The sequence below is a fragment of the Macaca thibetana genome, chromosome 11, assembly GCF_024542745.1.
Source record: "Macaca thibetana thibetana isolate TM-01 chromosome 11, ASM2454274v1, whole genome shotgun sequence".
Taxonomy (NCBI): Eukaryota; Metazoa; Chordata; class Mammalia; order Primates; family Cercopithecidae; genus Macaca; species Macaca thibetana.
This window is the reverse complement of record NC_065588.1, coordinates 33,405,778-33,426,908: the sequence shown is the minus strand read 5'-3', so window position 1 is coordinate 33,426,908 and position 21,131 is coordinate 33,405,778. Positions and strand designations below refer to the sequence as shown.

The window sequence follows — 21,131 nt, the reverse complement described above, 5'->3', positions numbered from 1 at the left end:
TCTCTTTAAATAATTGAGAAGAAAACTAGTTGTTTCTCTAGCTTTTATTATTATTATTCAATTGCTATTTAGTCACACGGCTAAATTTTTCAGAGAAAATATTTTCTTTCTTCAACAATATTTATTGAACACTTATTATGTCATAGACATTTTTCTTGAAATTTGATACACATTTGGCACAAAACTGTCAAAAGTCTCCCCCCCACACACACCTTCTTATAAATTATATGAGGTTATAATAGGTAATAAGTCCTATAGAAAATTATAGCACAAAACAAAGGGGTTGGAAAGTCTGAGTGGGAGGCAGTGTTGCAATTTTAAACATTGTAGTCAGGATAGATCTTCCTGAGAAGGTAAATTGAGCGAAGACTCAAAGTGGTAGAGAGGTAGGCCTTGAGGAGTCTGGGAGGGCTTTTCATATAGAGGAGGCAGGTGCTGCAAAGGCCCTGAAGCTAGAACCTGTGCTACATGTTCCACCAAGAGAAATCTAGGAGACAAAGCAGAGGTAGAGGGGGCTACATTATTTGTGGCTTTTACTCTGAGTAATATGGGAAGCCACTAGAGGAAGTCAAAGGAGTGGCATGACCTGTTTTTAAAATATGATTCTGCCTGCTGTATTGAAAAGAGACATTGAGGAAGGCACAAGGATAGAAGCAGAAAGTCCGCTAAGGAGGCTCTAATCCAGGTCAGGTGATGATGTTTCAGACCAGGGAAGTGGTAGTTAATAATGTTCGTGAGAACTGACTGGATATATTTTGAGGGTGTAAGAAACAGACTATCCTGATAGATGAGCTGGGGCATGTGAGTGAAATACGAAGAGCAAAAATGACTTGAAGATTTTGGACTAAGCATCTGAGAAAATCAAGTTGAGACAGATGAGACTGTGAATGGAGTGAGTTTGAGAGGCAAGAAGAGGAGGTCTGGACCTGTGGCATTTAAGGATTCTATTAGAAATCTAAGTGGACAAGTTCAGTGGGCAACTAGGTAATGACTCTGGAACTCTGAAGTGAATCTATAATATATATATAAATTTGGGATCCTGAGCATGTAGATTATGTCCTCAGCCAGGAGATGATATCATCAAATAGTTGAGAGTAGATGGGAAAAAGAAGAAAAAGGATAAATTTCTGAGCGTTGAGAGATTGGGAACAGCCAGGTGGACTGAGAAGTAGAGGCTAGTAAAGTAGGAGGGAAGCCGGGAGGGTGGAACCTGGAAGCCAAATGAGGAGAGTAAGTAAGCTCCCAGGAGGGAGTAGCTGTCAGGGGAGTGTGCTAAGGCTGGGTAGAATGATTGTGAATGGACCTGTTTGAATTTAGCAATGTGGGGGCAACATTGTTCACATTTTCAAGAGCAATTGTGGTACAGTATATGAAAAGCTGATTAGAGTAAGTTTAAATAGAATCTGGACAGTGAATATACTGTAATTAACTCTTTCAAAAAGTTTTGCTGCAAATATATTAGAGAAACAGAGCAGCACAGAGAAAGTGGGGTGAATAGAAAGTTCTTTTAACTTTACATCCCAATTCAGACAACCCTTCCAACTCACCAAAACCTCCAATCCATTGATTCTGTCACTATGTCATAATTCCTATATCCTTGATATTATTATTTTTTCTTCTTTACTCAGTTTCAATTCCATGGTCAATCAGAGTCACTCTTGTGTACATCCTCAATTCTCTTGTTGCTTTCTATTTTTGTATTTGCAGGGCAAAACCACAGCCCTACCTGAATTCATTGCTCTGTCACCTGTACACTTGCACATGTGCAATGTGACTGGAAAAAAATATAAACAACTCTCATGAATCCACTTGAAATTCATGACCACATTCCTCATTTAGCTATCTAGTGCTAAAACAAAAATCTGTTTTCCCTCTCAATCTTTGAGAGTCACAAGACTATTGTGTTGACACATTTTCTGTTGCTCATAGCAGAATATCAGAAGCTGGATAATTTATAAAGAAAACTAATTTATTTCTTATAGTTAGAAAAGCTTTAGTCTATGGTTGAGGGGCCACATCTGTCAAAGGTCTTCTTGCTGGTGATGACTCTGCAGAGTCCCAAGGTGGTGCAGAACATGTCAAGGCAAAGGGGCAGAGTATGCTAATATGCTAGCTCAGCAATCTCTTCCTCTTCTTATAAAGCCAGCAGCTGCACTCCTGTGATCATCCACAAATCTATTAACTCATTAATCCATTGATTCATGAATGGATTTAATCCATTCATGAGGGCAGAGCCCATATGCCCTAGTCACATCTTACAATACAGGCTCTGCCTCTCAATACTGCCACATCAGGGATTAAGTTTCCATGTGAGTTTTGGAAGGAACATTCAAACCACATCATTTTATACCCTCTCACCTTTTTTCAAACTTCTATCACCTTCTTCCTCATTCTCAGTTTTCAGTTTTAATTAATGACCTTATTTCCCATTTTACTAAGAAAATTGAAGCAAAGGGCAGAAACCTTCCACAGATTCCCACCACATCATCAACCCTCTTACCAGCATCTATCCCATATATTTGCCTTCCTGATTGATACTATGTTAACTATCAATGCACCGATCTATAACTAATCCCTCCACTTTCATGTTAGATCCCATTTTGCCTCCTGTCACTTCTAAGAATCCTCCTCTCTGATGTTTGCATTATTAATTCTCCCCCTCTCTTTTATTGGTACTCTCAGCACAAGAGCATACCATTATTTCTTCCATCTTAAAGGAACCTGAAAAGGTAGGAAGTGTTGATCAGAGGGAAGCATGCCTGAAATTGCGGTTGTGGAGAGCTTGCAGTTGATGATGACAAAATCTGGCTATTTACATAATAGTGACTGAGGTTAAGTAGAGAACATCATTGGAAAAGAGGAGTTCATTGAACCTTGAGGCCAAAGGGTTGGAAGAAATACTTTGATTGCCAGAATTAGAGCAGAAACATTGTAAAAGAGAATGTTCATGAACCAGAAGACTAAGATAATGAAGACTTTATAGAGAGGGTTTTGGATATCAATAGATCACTAACAGTAAGTGGTAATGGGAGTGTGATTTCTTGACTTGAGCTTCAGAGATGGGAGTGGTAGCTTAAAAGAGAATGGTGTGAGCCAGGCTTGGTGGCTCACACCTGTAATCCCAGTACTTTGGGAGGCTGAAGCGGGTGGATTGCGTGAGGTCAGGAGTTCAAGGCCAGTTTGGCCAACATGGTGAAACCCCGTCTCTACTAAAACTACAAAAAAATTAGCCGGGTGTGGTGGCTTTAATCTCAGCCACTTGGGAGGCTGAGTCAGGGGAATTGCTTGAACCAGGGAAGTGGAGGTTGCTGTGAACTGAAATCATGCCACTGCACTCCAGCCCGGGTGACAGAGTGAGACTCTGTCTCAACAACAACAAAAAAGAGAATGGTGTGAAGTGATAATGGGGGTCAAGAAGAAACAGTTACTTCACTGGCAAGCTGGTGGAATAAGGGCCATGGGAAATAACAGCCACCATGTGAGAGGAACGCATAGGAAATGATGTCCTTGGGGAAGAGCCAAATTTCTACCAGGTAAATAAGGTGAAAAAACATTCCAAAAAGGGATTAAGAATATAGAGGTCAATGGGTTATTTTTAAAAATCCACTGTGGCATTTTATACAGTTTACTCTCCTTATGGTCTTTTGCATGGTATATGCTCAGATATTTGTGTAATGAATGAATCACCTTGTCTTTGTTTCACGCTGAATGGAAGAAAATAGGAAACTGAGAATAAAAACTTTGTTTACCAGAAACTTGATTTATTCTTGCTACTCAAGCTTCTTTAACTATGAAATCGGGATCTAACTGAATATATAATGAGAATTTCTGATGCAGATTTTAATATTAAAATGGAGATAAATTTCTTTTAAACATTTAATTATTAAATAAATAGAAAGCTGCTAAAGATATTTTTACTTTTCTTCTGTAATTTCTTAAGCAATATCTAAGGTTGATTTAATAGATAGTAGAGACATTGCAAATTAGAGCAAGAGGATATAGGTTTCCCATTAGATGCTGAGATTTGAAGTCAGGTGGTCTCTTTAGCCCAGGGTAGTGGCCCAGGACATGCTTACATAGAAATGACTTTGTACATCCCCAGGAAGCCTAGATTTGACTTTGTCAAAACTAGAGTTCATTATGGCATTTGCACTTCAGCTCCTTGTGTCCTGAATTATAATAGTAATAACTAATATCAATAGGAAAAATGATAGCTGGGAAAGTCATATACAATATATCATTTAATCTTCTCAAAAACTGTAAAAGAACCATTTTATAAATGAGAAAAATAAAGCTCAAACAAGTTAAGTGATGTGCCAAATTTGCCCTCACTACATAGGGAAGCTGGAACCAAACTGTAGTCAGATTCTAGTCCAGCACTTTTTCCACCTCATCTCTCTGTAAAAATCTTTAAACACTTGCTTCTCACAGTTGGGAAGAATTTGCTCATATTCCAGTGAGTTTCCAGGACTCTAACCACATGTCAACCAAAGCAGCTCTGTCTTTACATAGTCAAATTCTATCCTCAGATTTTATTGGAAGAAAAGGATCTATTGGTAGTAAATATTTGAAAGTGACCATATTAATACATTATATTCCAGTGCCATCAACTAATATTGACGATATCTAGCTACCCTCAGAGTTCCAGGTTAGATGGGGAAAGTTTTTCCTTCACTGGGAGAATGCTTGGACAGTGCTAGGTTTGAAGAATAAGATGGAATTTAGGTTGGTGCAAAAGTAATTGCGGTTTTTGCCATTACTTTCAACAGCAAAAAATGCAATTACTTTTGCACCAACCTAATACTAGGTTTGAAGGATAAGAATGGGGTTAGTAACAGTCAAATGACTTGCACTGTGATTGGTTGGATATTTGTGTGAGACTGTATAGCCACTAATCACTGTCATTATAAAAGAAAAAAAAAAGCCAGAAGAAAAAGATCTGTGTTGTCATGGCAATAGTTTAACATTGTACTCATTAAAGCTTGTCTTAACTGACTAGCTAAACTGTGACTTAGAATATGTGCTATTTACCCTATAATTAGGACACTGACTTACTAGAACAAAAATGTTACTAGTTTTTTATTCTCATAAGGGGCTTTACAGCTGCAAAAATATAATCAGAGTCATAAAGAAGAAATTACTAATTTTGGCACAGAGGATAGAAAATTGAAGTTTTATAATATTGAAAAGCACAAGGGAGTGTGAAATGATGGAATAAATCTATTAAAAAAAATAAAGAATTAACTTCTTAGGGGTTTTGCTCCCAAAAATCAAAAGCTTGTTGCATAACTAAAAGTGACTTTAGCAAGAATATTTGATTTTCTGTTCAATAAAATATCCTAAATATTTTAAGAATAATGAATATGCAAACTAGATTATACTAGACCCTTTTAATATTTCACAGTAATATATACCACTTATATTCCTTTTTCTATTCTTTTCATTTTCATAAATTCTCTCTGACCTTTGCTAACCCTAGTTTAAGCTCCGGATCCTTAATATCTGGGGTAGATTCAAGGTCAAAATACATTTCATGTCATGCCTAATGCAATAGACTGACATATATCTGAAGAAACAAATCACTTCAAGATTTAACTTAGCAAAGACTTTTTTACATGTATACTCATTTAGATACAGAAACTAAAATATTGAGTCATAAAGTCAGTGTAGTTTAAATTAGGGCTAATTTTCTCACCTGAGATAAAGTAATTCTAGTATGTTTCTCTATATAGTAACAGTTTTTCAATTATAGTCAAATTTTAAAAGTCATTTTTAATATATGATATACCACAAATCGCCTTACAAATTTTACTTTGTTGCTATTTCCAAAATATGTCATTTCTAATAAAATGTATCATAACTATAGACTCAATAAGAAATTTGTACACAGTGTCTGATCATTTTCATTTACAAATTAAACACTTGTGCTCCCTTCCAATTTTTGGTAACAAGTCAAATAAGTTAAAACCTCTAAAAAGATATCTCAAGCTATTTTAACCAAATAAACTTCAGATCTTAGTGGATTACATAATTATGTTATATATAATATTTAAGTGGAAAACATATAAATATATATAAATTGATACTTTAATATTTTATATGGTTATTTAGTAGAATAACTGATTTTTGAAGTAATGTATTCAAATAGGATAACCATTAATATAACAGTATATATAGCATGGTGGCTAAGGGTGTGGCCACTAGACCCAGACTGCCTCAGTGAAATTTTAATGTTAGCACCTGCCTACCAGCAAGACTTTGAATACATTACTCACTTCTCTGTGCCTCAGTGTCCTCATTTGGGAACATAATAGTGAGTGCCTGATTGGGTTACATGAGGCTCAGTTGAATTGATAAAGAATTTACACCCGTACCTGCAACATCATAAGTACTAGCTTTTACTGGCAAAATCTGAAGAGCAAAGGCATCCTAACTTTTTATCGTGAAAATGTTGTAGTGTATATTTCTTTATTTTTTTCCCATCTTTTATTATTCCTTTTTATTTTCTTCCAAATTGTATTAGACATTATTTTTTTCATATTCTAATTCTTGGCATACTTCAGCACTAATCTGATATTGGAATATCATTTTTCCGTAGGCTTTCTCCTTTTATCCATATAATTCTCTGTGACAGCACACTAAAAGCTTCTCATTCTGGGGGTGAAGCTGAGCAGAATGTGGAGGACAAGATCTTTCAAAAACACTGCAGTTTACTTTCACTTGTGACACCCTTCCACCACTTTACTTGTATGAATCTTTAATTTGCAATGTATGTACTGAACCATAGGTCCATGTTTGAGAGGTCTGTGAATAGTACAGTAGAAACAAGCAGAGCTACTGATACTCTCACGGCTCATTTTGGTTTGTCTTCCTTATCTGTATGAAAGGGGACCATAAAGAGAGGTTGAATTAGTTTCAATACAGCCCTAAGCATTTTCTATGGTGTTTTTTGAATTACTGCTCAACAGTTCAGTACAGTTAAAGTAAATAAGTAAATTAAATGTAAGAGAATGAACTTGGCAACACCTTAGATTATAATTCTGATTTTAACAAATTCCATTGTATTAATGCACATAATATTGATGCTGCGTTGTAAACATTTAGGCCCGTAAAATTACTGAAGGACTGTAGAATGACAGAGAATCACAGAATAAACTTAAGGTTAGAAAACACTTAATGCTTCCTGCCTCAAGTGTGATGCTAGACTTGAGGCCAAATCTTACTTGAGGCAGGAATATTTTTCTACAGCATCTAACCTTTGTTCTACATTTCCAGCTTGAGGAAATTCACTACTTCACTGTGTTGGAGAGCTCTAGATCTTAAACGTTCCTTTATATTAAGCTAAAGTTTATCTTCTGTCCCTTCCATAAATTCCTAAATGCTGTCATGACAGTCCTTCGGGCATTAGAAGACAGCTAGCCTTAATCCATCTTTACCCTATTCTTCAACTGCTTCTCCTTTCTAGGTTCAAAATCCTCAGCTCCTGTCACTACTTCTCAAATGGTATTGTGCCCAGGCATCTCACTTCTGGATGGTCACTAATTTGTAAACTTTTCTTTGAGGTCAGGAGATCAAGGCCATCCTGGCTAACATGGTAAAACCCCGTCTCTACTAAAAATACAAAAAAAAAAAAAAAAATTAGCCGGGTGTGGTGGCGGGTGCCTGTAATCCCAGCTACTCGGGAGGCTGAGGCAGGAGAATGGCATGAACCCGGGAGGCGGAGCTTGCAGTGAGCCAAGATCGCGCCACTGCACTCCAGCCTGGGCGACAGAGCGAGACTCCGTCCCAAAAAAACAAAACAAAAAAAAGAAATCAATCTTCTCACGCCTGTAATCCCAGCACTTTGGAGGCCAAGGTGGGCAGATCACTTAAGATCAGGAGTTCGAGACCAGCCTGGCCAACATGGTGAAACCCCATCTCTACTAAAAATACAAAAATGAGCCAGGTGTGGTGGTGGGAACCTCTAATCTCAGCTACCTGGGAGCCTGAGGCAGGAGAATCGCTTGAACCTGGGAGATCGAGGTTGCAGTGGGCCAAGATCATGTCACTGCACTCCAGCCTGGGTGACAGAGTGAGAACCCATCTCGAAAAAAAAAAAAGAAATCGAGCTTCATTTGTGCATCAGTGAATCAAATATTAATCATGCAATGTCATCCATATTACTTAGTGCTGTAACAGGTGTAGACCTGCTGCAATAGACAACAGAAGTGAACAAAGTATTTTGAAATCAGTGTTCTGAGGGTGTACTGACTGGATATTAAGTGTAAGACAGAGCTGGAAGGAAAAAAAAAGCCAGCTGAAGGTGACAGGAGAAAGCAAAGTATATAGTGATAAGGATCCGGACTCCATAGCAATGGAAAAGGAGTGGAGTGAATAATTATATAAGTTGTTTCAAAGGAAAAGCAACAGGATTTAGAAAACCGAGTAAATGCTATGTGTAAAGGGAGAATGATTCAAAGCATACTTCATGCTTGGAAGCATGAGTGACTGATAAAAATGTTACTACTATTGTCAGAGATTGTGGGATAAAGAACGAATTTGCAAGCAAAAGGGAGAAAATGATGAGTTTTCTTGCATTTGGGGCAAAATGAAGACATCTGTTTAGAAATCTTCCTTAGAAATTTAGACATATGGGACTAGAGATTTATGTAGCTGGGATTTATCTGAGAAACCATCAGATTCAAGACAATAATTATAGTCCAAGAACTGATGATTAGTCTGATGGACAGACTGATGAGAAATGTAACAAAAGACCTGGGACTAAGCTTTGAGGAGATATGGCACAGTTCATGCCAGAAAGCTTGGAGGAAGTATAAAAGAAGCAGATCTTTAATGCAAGTCACATGTAGAAGACATTAGTAAGCTTATATATTTAATATTCTGGAAATGTTGACTAGATGAGTAGTAATAGTGACTGTAGGAAATTCAGTCTGAATTTTTAAAAACTTGTTTTGTTGGGCTCAAATTCTAAAATTCTACATTTGTTTTTATCCTTAGAGTTTCTGAAGACCACAGCATGTTGAAAAAAAGAAAATGTACTCATTTTTGGCAGTCACAACCATATATTCTTTTTAAAAGTAAATATTAATTTAGTAAGATTAAGAATTAGAAACAACTCATTATAAGAAAATGTGGACTTATAATATGTTTTTGTTTTAATACTGTAGTCACTAAAACGTGAAAATTCATGAGACCCAAATATCCAGATGAAAAGAAACCAGCCATCTGAATGATTTTGTCTGTATAATGCTTACAATCTAGATAGACCCAGATGATTGATAACATTCACAATTTTCTGTGGAATATTGAATTTTTTTGCTAATCAGGTTTTTTTAGAATTGTTTTTAATTTTGTGCTTAATTTTAATTATATGCTTATGATTGAGAGTACAAAATTCCAAAAGCATATGAAAATTAACATTTGCCAGCCACATGTTGTGGCTCATATGTGTTATCCCAGCACTTTAGGAAACTGAGGTGAGAGGATTCTGTGAGTCCAGAAGTTCAAGACCAGCCTGGACAACATAGCAAGACTCTGTCTCTGCAAAAAATTTAAAAGTTAACTGGGCAGGTAAGGTGGCGCATGCCTGTAGTCCCAGCTACTCAGGAGGTGGAGGCCAGAGGATGGCCTGAGCTCAGGAGTTTTAAGCTACAGTGAGCTATAATAGCACTACTGTACTCCAGCTGGGGTGACAGAACCTGTCTCAAAAAAACAAACACACTCACACACACACAAAGAACATTTAAGTGTTTTGGGTGTTCTGGAATTTTAGGAGACCTCTCTTTGAATATTGTACTTCTTTATTTTTCTTCAAAAGTACCTCTTTGAGTATATGTTTGTGTCTCTCTATGTAGATATAGATATCTTTTCACTGTTCTGGGGGTGGGGGAGAGTTTATATGCCACTGTATAACATTCTCATCGAAATGATCTCCCTCAATGATTTTGTGTATATGTGTGTGTGTTCAGCCACAATTCCTTCCGAAGACATCTGCCGAGGCAAATGCAGGTTTCCAGTGTTGATTTTAGCATGGGCACGGAACCTGTTTTACAAAGAGGAGAAACAACAACCAGCATTGGGAGGATAAAGCCAGAACTCTACAAACAGAGATCAGTTGACTCTGAGGGCAACCAAAAAGAAGATGTCAAAACCTGTGGGAAACTTAACTTTACCCTCCAGTATGATTATGAAAATGAACTTCTAGTTGTTAAAATTATCAAAGCCTTAGATCTCCCTGCTAAAGACTTCACAGGAACTTCTGACCCTTATGTGAAGATGTATCTTCTTCCAGACAGGAAAAAGAAATTTCAGACCCGCGTGCACAGAAAGACTTTAAATCCTCTATTTGATGAAACTTTTCAATTTCCTGTAGCATACGATCAACTAAGCAACCGAAAACTACATTTCAGTGTATATGATTTTGACAGATTTTCTAGACATGACATGATTGGGGAAGTGATTCTTGATAATTTGTTTGAAGTCTCTGATCTCTCCAGGGAAGCCACAGTATGGAAAGATATTCATTGTGCTACCACAGTAAGTAGTAATTCCACCAATATATTGTTTTTTATTTGACTTACAATGATATATGACTAATTATTACCCAAATTATTGGGATAAGTCTTACAGAGTTATGGAATTTATGTCTAAGATCCTGCAAAGGTAGGATTTCATTTCTACTACTAATAATTCAGTCACCTAATGCTGAATATATTGGTAACCCTAGTGATTGTGTAAATAAAAAAAAACTCTTATAAATTAACAGAACTTGTAGACTATTTCTCCTTTAAAATATTTATCTGTGATATAAATATCCTATCTACAGCACCCAGTTTCCTCATAGTTAGTATTAGTTTTCATTATTTAAGATAATTTTGTTAATTTAATTATTTTAGAAATTATTTCACTCTTTAAGAATAATGACTTCATTATTTAAGATAATTCATCAAATCAAACCGAAAATGTACTTTGATGCTATTTGAAAAGTCCTTGGTTTGATATGAAACAACCCATTACTTCACAAGCTTTCATAGAGTACACACAATTACAATATATGAAATGATCAATGATCAAGAAATAATCATTGTTTACATTAAAACTTTTCTTTTTCATTACAAAATGCTTTTTCTGATTATAAAATAATACCAACTTCAGTATTGAAAATTTTAAAAACAGAGTAAAAGCACATAACATAAAATTAAATTAATCTACAGTGCTACCAATTATATATAATATTTTGGCATATTGCTTTCCAACTTTTTGCTATGCATACTTTAGAATATTAAGACCATACTAAGCTTAATTTTTTTCACACCAATTTTCTTTCATTCTATATTCGTTTTAGCGCATGATGTTGAAATACATGATCCATTTACTTAACCATTTTCTTACTGTTAGACACTTAAGTTAGGCATAAATTTTGTTATATGAAAAATTGTGTTCTTTTTTTGTAAATCTGGTTTTTTCAAGATTATTCATCCGGTATAGAATTATAGAAGTGGAATTAGAGAAGTGATCTCTTAAGTTAGATTGCTTGCTTTAGTTTATTAGCTTTTAAATGGGGACATTTAATTTTTTATCATCAGGTTGTTTTTACATATTTACCATCTTTTGTTTGAGTTGTAATACATCTTATAAGTTTAAAGCGTTGAAGCTTTGAACAGAGACAAGGGATTATTTAAAACATAAGGATACTTTTGTATTCAAAATAGGTCCTTTTGTGTTTTTCCAGTTATGAATGTTTTACTAATTACAATCAGTATGTGGGATAATTATATTGTCATTGTAAATTATGTGGATAAATTAATTTGAAAATTTATGCTGCCAGTTCAATATTGTATTCCAGCATCATAACATTTTTAGTTGTTGAATTTTTCTGTTGTAATCTCTATTGTGATATCTATTAGGGAACAAAGAAGGAATTTTGAAAGTGGATCATATTTCAAATGCACAGTGGGGCTCTTTTGATTTCACATTTGTGTTCATTTTATTACCTATATTCCCACAGGGAAAACATGATTTTTATTGTTTTTAAAAATAACACCTTCTAGAATTCTAGAAATGCAGATGGCAGTTAATTGTTAGATTATTTCTCTTGATTCCTCAGTCTTATTATTACTTTTTATTTATTCAACAAATATTTACTGAGTACCTATTTATGTTTGGTATGCTCTAAGTACTAGGGTTGCAACAAACACATTTTATTATTAAAAAGTGAAGTATGTTCTGTACATATATTCAGGCTCAGAGGTATATAATCTGCCAATAAAATCTAAAAATTAGTATAACGACTAGGAGATTGACAGTGAATTTTTTTTTTTTTAACATTCATACGTTTTCCAAACTGGTTCTACTTAAAAAAAAGTAGGATTCCTTATGGAAACTTTAGTTTCTCATTGCCAATAATATTTATTCATTGTTTGTTAATATTAATAAATTACTTAAATTTATTTTCAACTTTCCCATATGGCTTGAATGTTAGTTTTTACTTCTGTTATAAAAATTACCACAAATTTATCTTACACAAACATTTTACAATTTGGTTAGAAATCTTTTATAATTTGGTTAGAAATACAGTTTGGTTAGAAATTACCACAAATTTAGTCTTACACAAACATTTTACAGTTTAGTTAGAAACCTGACATGGGGCCAGGTGCAGTGGCTCATGCCTGTAATTCCCAACACCTTGGGAGGCTGAGGTGGGTGGATCACAAGGTCAAGAGTTCAAGACCAGCCTGGCCAGCATGGTGAAACTCCATCTCTACTAAAAATACAAAAAATTAGCCAGACATGGTGTCACATGCCTGTAATCCCTGATACTCGGGAGACTGAAGCAGGAGAATTGCTTGAACCTGGGAGGCGGAGGTTGCAGGGAGCAGAGATCGAGGCCACTGCACTCCAGCATGGGCGACAGAGCAAGACTCTGTCTCAAAAATAAAAATAAAAATAAGAATCTGACATGGATCTTACTAACTAAAATGAATGTGGTTGACAGGGCTGCATTCTTTTCTGGAGGCTCTTGGGGAGACCCATTTTCTTGCTTTTTCCTGATTCTAGAGGCCACAGGCATTCATTGCCTTATATTGAGCCCCAGTGGATAATCTAGGAAAATCTCCCCATCTCAAAGTCCATAATCTTAATCACATCCACAAAGCCCCTTTTGCCATTTAAGTAACGTTACTCACAGATTCCAGGAATTAGGGTATGCCCATCTTTGGGGCTACCTTTATTCCACCTGCCACCTCTGCAGACTTTCTCATTTCAGAATTCTGAATATAAAAAGAAGTTGGCAGAAAATAAAACGTATTTTTAGATTATTCTAATAAAAGAGCATTCTCCTTTAACTAGAATATTGAACCACACATTGTTCGGAATATTGCTTCTGGATTTTTGCTTGGAAATATAGTAATGAAACCTGAATTTCTAGACCATGTGGCCAAATATTATGGTTAGGGTAGTATTTAATTAAAATTTCTGTTCAGCCTTTGAAAATCATTAAGCAATGTTACATCTTATTATTAGTAAAAATGAAAAAAAAAGATGTAGGTGGAAATTTCATTAAGAAACTTTCTTTCTCTATTCACACATCATTAATTTTAAGAATTTCATGCAGAAATTATTGAGTCTTCTAGAAAAATGGAGAATAAGAGGAAAGAAATAAAAAGCAATGTAGGATATGCTGTCACTTGTTTAAGTCTTGTGGAAACCTACAAAGGCAAATCAAACTGTGCAGACACAGATATAAAAGAGTTTATGTAACAAATAAAATAAATACTGGATTAAAAGACTATTGGCTGGGCACGATGGCTCATGCCTGTAATCCCAGCACTCTGGGATGCCAAGGTAGGTGGATCACCTGAGGTCAGGATTTTGAGACCAGCCTGTCTAACATGGTGAGTGAAACCCCGTCTCTACTAAAAATAAAAAATTAGCTGGGCATGGTGGCACACAGCTGTAGTCCCAGCTATTTGGGAGGCTGAGGCAGGAGAATCATTTGAACTGGGAAGGGGAGGCTACAGTGAACCAAGATGGCGCCACTGCATGCCACCCTGGGCAGCAGAGTGAATCTCTGTCTCAAACAAACAAAAAAAACTATCAGATTAGAAGACAATGATGACAAATATAAATATTCTTTTAATTCTTATAACTTTGTAATTGTAAGAACTCTTATAACTAAAGTTTTTATTTGAAATAATCATTTATGAGATTTTTAAAGAGTGCCTTTATATAATTGCAAATCTCCAATTTAATTTAAACCAAAATTTACTGGGGAAAAAAAAATACCATTTTGCTATCAGTTTGAAAAGCACTAGCTGGTGTATCTTTAATTTTTTATGATTCTTCTTAGAATCATTAAGACTTGCTTTATTATCATATTGTTGTAAATGCCATGGCTGTCTTTTTCCTTCTTCATGCTAATTATATAATTATATCTCATAATTGTTGCAGAGAAGACTCAGTGAAAATCAGACCTAGCGGCTTTTGTGATTGTTGTTTTTAAGGGTCTTAAGTGTCGCATTCCCACAAATTTTCATTACAGAGTCTCTATCATGTTTTTTTCCACAGGTGCAAAGGCCTGTCCAAGGCCTTACCCAAAAAAATCTTCCTAGAACAGTTCATTCCCCCAAAATTTTCTGTTCTACAGCATTTGATTCAAATAACTTTAATTTGATTAAATATTTACTGAGAACTTTCTATGAATGAAGTTTATATTTAGTTCTAAAACTGAAAGACTAGTAAAATACAAGTCTTACGCAAGGACTTTAACAAAGGAGACAAACAGCAAGGAAATAGAGTATATGCCTCAGTGTAAATTATTATATAACCGTTTCCTGATAGCCTCCACAAATGTGGTCTTGTCTACACACACACTTTTTGGTACTGACTGTATCCCATATGAAAATATTTCAGATTGCCTTTCCATGATGATAGATTTCTGAAGAAAAGAGTTGGGTGATTCTCAAAGAAAAAAACAGCATGAGGAAAAGGAAATAAATGGGACTGTAACATGTTTTCAGGGGGCAGAAAAGTAAAGTGTGAATATGAAATGAAGAGACTAAAGGGAACCCAAACTAGAATGTTATATTTTATCTATAATCAAGAAGACATTTAATGTCATAGGAGTTTCTATTTATTCTGTTTTTTATTAGAAGAGTGAAATCAGTGAAGCCATTACCTCATATGGCAACCCGTGTGTACAATGGATCAGAGTGGGAGATTGTGAAATGTGGTGCTCAGTAGGAATGTAACATCACAGACTAGATGAGATGAGCAAAGCCTGATTGAGGCTGGTAGCAACGAGAATGGAAAGAAGCCAATATATGCTAATGAAAGCATTGTCTGCTGCACTTATTTAAACATTCTGCAGATGTTTGTCTTATGTCTGCCACTAGTCTCTCAGCTTCTGGAAAGCAGAAATCATCTTGTATATCTCATGCATCCCTTACGTAATATGAGCGCTTAGTGGTTAATGAATAAATGCTTTTTGAATAAATAACATAGCAAATTTTCATATCGGGTTAAGTATAGAGTTGTATAAATACAGATCTGCCACTACCAGAGGAGAAAACAATGCAATGTTGTACCCTATTGATTACAAGTAAACAAGGATATGCTCAGGTGTACTTTGTTAATGTTAGCTACTTTTTGTAGACAAATTTTTTTAATATTCAGGGTATGGCACCCATATATATATGAAATAAAGCGGGAACATTTTAAATTTATTAACAAAAATGTTATCAGGTTGAAGCAAGAGGCACATATTTCATATTTATGATTTCATTAATAAATTATATAAGAAGGATTAATATTTTTCAGGAAGCAGCAATTGTTTTGAAATTTGATATTGACAAAAGAAACCATAAAGGTGAATCTTTATTCTGTGCAAAAATTTCATTTTCACTTTAGCAATCATCTTACTATATATCACAAATCTGGCAAGCCAACCACCTTTAATACTAGCATAGAAACATCTATAGAATAGATATTAAAAAACAGTGTGTACCCTATGCTGCTATTTCTGAAATGTAAAGGAGAAATATATATTCATATTCAGTTATATATACAAAAAAAAGTCTGTGTAAAGACACACAAGAATTTAGTAGTGGGAGTTAGCTATTGGCAACCAGATAGAATGAATATATGGTAGTAACTGGATGAATGACTATAGAAAAAGAATTATTTGCAGCATGTTGCTTTATATACATTTTATATTTAAGCTATTATGCATAATATTATTGGAACGTTGAATTTTTTTAAAATGTCAATCACTATAAAGACTATTTTCTCTTTTTTTTTGAGACAGAGTCTCGCTCTATCCCTCAGGCTGAAGTGCAGTGGTGTGGTCTCAGCTCACTGCAACCTCCACCCCCCCAGGTTCCAGCAACTGTCCTGCCTCAGCCTCCCAAGTAGCTGGTATTACAGGCATGCGCCACCATGCCCAGCTAGTTTTTGTATTTTCAGTAGAGACGTGGTTTTACCATGTTGGCCAGGTTGGTCTCAAACTCCTGACCTCAGGTGATCTGCCCACCTCGGCCTCCCAAAGTGCTGGGATTACAGGCGTGAGCCACCACAGCCAACCAAGACTAATGTATTTGGAATATTTGAATGTAGTTTTCCTGTGCATACTCAAGAAGCCATTGAAAAGATAGGTAGACAAGGAAAAGATTTCCTTTTTCTTGAGCAGAACTACCTTCATTTGCATATTTATTTTCTTACCTATTCAATGAAATTTTCTTTTTGCACCAACTGTGTTCTACACACTTTAAAGTTCTTGCAAGTAAGGAAGTTGCTTGTGTATATCACATTGACCTGATTACAAGTATAAAATGTTTGAATCTAGTATATTCTAACTAAGCATCTGCCAGGTATTGTTTGAAAGAGTAGACCTTGACAGGACAAGTACAAAGGAACTGTTGTATTCATCCTATCAGCCATTCAGGGTACTGGATGCACCTGCTGAGCTTCAGTTTGAAATAACACATTTTATTACACATTACTAAAATTTTTTAATATTTAAAATTCTTTTTAATATAGAGATGTCTTTTTAATTCTACCCTCAATCATCCTGGATCAATCATAGGATCAGAAGAATACTATATATTTTTCACATTTAGCTATCAATGAATTGTCTTCCAAAGTTCATTAACTATGAAATATGTGTCAGCTAAGAACATTTTAAAGAGTGGTGAAATTCCAGTTTTATTTTAAGGAAAAGAGTATGATGGAAAGTGGGGCAGTAGGAAGCAAACCTTTCTAGTCAGGGGCTGTCTGTCTTACCAGGTTTCCTGGTGTGTAACAGACAGTATTGTAGCTATTGGCCTGCAAGTTGGGACGATGAACCCACATCTGCTCCTCTATGAACATTCCTAGTTTTCTGTTTCATCTCTGCAATAAACCTGGCCTTGGTGTGTCACAGATTACACATCTGCTTATGGGCCACCAGTAACTGATGATAGATTTAACTCAAATGATGCAAGTAAATTCCATGAACCTGTATGTATGGTCTTTTATTTTGCTAGAATTGATGGGAAGCATCTATGTTAATTTAGAATTAAATTTAACTTCAGTTTAAAAATAGTAGAGTCCTTCACATACTATCATAAGACCATGGGAATTCAGTTTCCAAAGTATGATTTTTCTTGGCCTTAACATGTGCCTAACTCAGCCAGCCTACTTAAAGGAGCTTTGTCTCATGAGTAATATTAAGTAACATCATAATTTATTATGTTATTTTCATGTTAGATCACATCTATGCACATTTAGAGAACAAGGTTTTGTTGTCTGATCAGTGTGTTTTGACTACTTTTACTTTCATGGGAAAGATTGCAGGTAAGTGGCTATAAAATAGCCCACAACAATTATTGTATTAGCCTTATATTAGCAGTTTAAACAGCAGCTTCCTGTAACATTGATTACAGGCTTCTGTTTTACAAAACAAAAAAGTCAAAGTTAATGCAAATCTGAACTTAAATTTGTGCCACCAGTTTTAAATGTAATTCAGCAGTGATGCCATACTTTTTAGATAAATCTAGAATTGCTGGGTAAGCACTGTATGATATTTAGACACATTGGAAGGGTGTCATTCAAAAATGAGTATCAAGCAGCCACCTAAGGAATAGCTCCCAATCATATTTTAGTCATAATATTTGGGGTTGTTTGAAAAACAAGAGGACGGTTTTTGCCTAAATTCATCATATCTGTATAATTTCCCATTTAAATTCCTACATGGTTGTACTGGTAAATATTATAACTCCCATCAAGCTTCCCCACTATATCCTTGGGACTATCCCTTTCTCTGTGTCTGGAGTTAAGAGGCAATGTAGCCTCTTAAGTGCTTAATGAAGCATTGAAGTCTCTGTAACAAACCCACATTGCTTTATATTCCTGCTGTGTCACTTACCTGTGTATGGCTTGACCAAGTTACTAAATCTCTTTAAGTGTTAATTATAGTATCTGTAAAATGGGAATTATGAGAAGGCTAACCATAGTTGGTTGTTAGGACTAAGTAACATAAGTGATTAGCACCGTCGGATATTTGTAAATGTTCCATATATGACATAGGATGTATTTTATGGTGGGTTTTTGGTTATTGTTTAGGTAGCATCATATTAAATAGGAGTAAAGACCTTGATACTAAAACTTATAGTAATATCATGAGGGATAATTTTAGGTCTTATATTTTTCTATTCAAGTTGGAAAGTTTTGAGTTAGAGCTCCTTTACATCTTTTTAGTTACTGTGTGCTGTGATTCAGTGAGTAGACACTTTTGCTGCTTTTTTTTTTCTTTTCTTTTTTATTTATTTATTTATTATTATTATTATGCTTTAAGTTCTAGGGTACATGTGCATAATGTGCAGGTTTGTTACATATGTATACTTGTGCCATGTTGCTGTGCTGCACCCATCAACTCGTCAGCACCCATCAACTCGTCATTTACATCAGGTATAACTCCCAGTGCAATCCCTCCCCTCCCCCTCCCCCCTCCCCATGATAGGCCCCGGTGTGTGATGTTCCCCTTCCCGAGTCCAAGTGATCTCATTGTTCAGTTCCCACCTATGAGTGAGAACATGCAGTGTTTGGTTTGATGTATATACTCATAATGCCATCTGGCCTGGACCTCATCTCCTACCTGGAGACAGTATTTCAATTATTTTTCACACATTCATTGAGTATTTTGGCATCTTAATTTCTCTCCACTTCCACTCCAGGTATCACCCTCCTGAGCAGCATATTCCACTGCCTATCCTTCCTATCCCTTCCGATTTCTGACTCTACCTATTCTTTATGAACTGGCAGATAGTTCTAATTTTCTCTACTCATTTCCACCACTCTCCTATGTGACTTCTCTGCATCAGTTTCACCTCACTCAAAGCAATATGTTTCCAGGCCCGCAAGCTTTCTTACTGACTGATACCTCTGCCTGAAATGTCCATTGTCGCTGTTTCTGCCTGGGAAGCCTCACTCATCTTTTCATTTTCAATTCAGATTCATATTCTGAGAGTCAGACTTCTCCCAAGGAAGAGGGCTCCTTGGGCTTCTTCCCAAGGGAAGAGGGCTCTCTTCCCTTTCCATTAGGCACTTTGTTCTCTCTTTGTTCCTTCACCAGTCTGCATCTTATAAAACCTCAGAAGCTGAAGATGCTGGATATCTCCTAGGTGTGTCTTTAGGTTCAGTGTCTGCTGTTCTCCACCCTGTTTGGTGCCTCAAAAGGCTGATTGGTTTGGTTCAGACTTTCTGTCCTGAGGCAAGAGTCTCTGCCTTCTGGCAAGAAATATGAAGGCGGAAGAATGACCTTGGGAAATACATTTCTGTCCATTGCTCTCTTCCCCTGCAAGAAAACCTCAGGCTGTCTCTGCCCTTCATCTGAGGGTATGGTTTTTCTCAAAGCAGGCTTTTCTTCTGACTACTTTCTTTCTGAATCCAGGTAACTGTCCCCACTTGCTCTTTAAGTGCTAGTGGTCAAGACAACTTCTGCTGTTACCACTCCAGGGTAGCTGTCTCTTGTGGTTCCTCCTCCCAGCTCACATGTCTGTGAATAGCCCTTCATGAAGCCCTCTGGAATTACTCTGATTTGTGTGTGCCATCTGTTTCCCACCGGATCTCTCACTGATACTCTAAAGAAAGAAAATGTTTCCTAATTACAAACAGGTTAATTTCCTATAACCTTTCTGAACCATGCTGTGTATCTGACTGTTCGTCTACATGCTCGTTACCTTAGGAGAAATCAAATTAGTCCTGTAAAGGCTGATGATAAGACAAGGCTTCAACCACAGAAAGTAAGAAAGAGCCATGATCATTGCTAAAACACTCTACTCTTAGAGTGTTTTAGATCATTCCTAAAACACTAAAGAACTTCAAAGGATCTCCTTAAATGTGGAATTCTGGGCCTAGTGCAGTGGTTCACGCCTGTAGTCCCAGCACTTTGGGAGGCCGAGGCAGGTGGATCCCGAGGTCAAGAGTTTGAGACCATCCTGGCCAACATGGTGAAACCTCTTCTCTACTACTCCCAACTATTTGGGAGGCTGAGGCAGGAGAATTGCGTGAACCCAGGAGGCAGAGGTTGCAGTGAGCCAAGATCACACCACTACACTCCAGCTTGGCAACAGAGCGAGACTCCATCTCAAAAAAAAAAAAAAGTGGAATTCCACATTTCATTGCAATTGAAAAAGTAAGAATTTATGCCTCTTAAAATTAAGATTTCAGACACAGATATACAATAGCCTGGAAAAATAGCTCTCTATGTTAATTTCATAGGTTCCAAAACATATTTTTATGTTCCCAGTTTATCTTAGAAATTTAAAATATAAATACTTATAAAATGCCACAGATGTTTCTGCTTTTTAATTAGAGTATTCTGAATGTAAATTATCCTTTTATTAACAGTCGTGATCTTTGTGACCATTAACTATATAAATTTAAAAAGCAGATTTTCATTTCTGTCCAATGCTCTCTTATATTTAAAATATCTCATCTCTATTTTAAGTTTGCACGCTTCCTGCATTCCTTACTGCTCCAATTCATTGCTTTCAGGTTGAATAATCAAATACCCAAATTATATAATTGTATATAAATAAGATCAATATCTTAAATAATGACCTGAGATCTTGCGCTCAGAGTAAAGTACGTAAGAT

General features: G+C 36.0%; 1 protein-coding gene across 1 annotated transcript in view; it reads left to right on the top strand.

Annotated features, from left to right (window-relative positions):
• SYT10 (synaptotagmin 10) overlaps nucleotides 1–21,131 on the top strand; it is a 68,405-nt gene that overhangs the window by 20,341 nt on the left and 26,933 nt on the right. Inside the window, exon 3 of the mRNA XM_050750082.1 lies at nucleotides 9,969–10,536. Coding sequence (XP_050606039.1) covers nucleotides 9,969–10,536 — 568 coding nt within the window. The remainder of the gene's footprint in view (nucleotides 1–9,968; nucleotides 10,537–21,131) is intronic.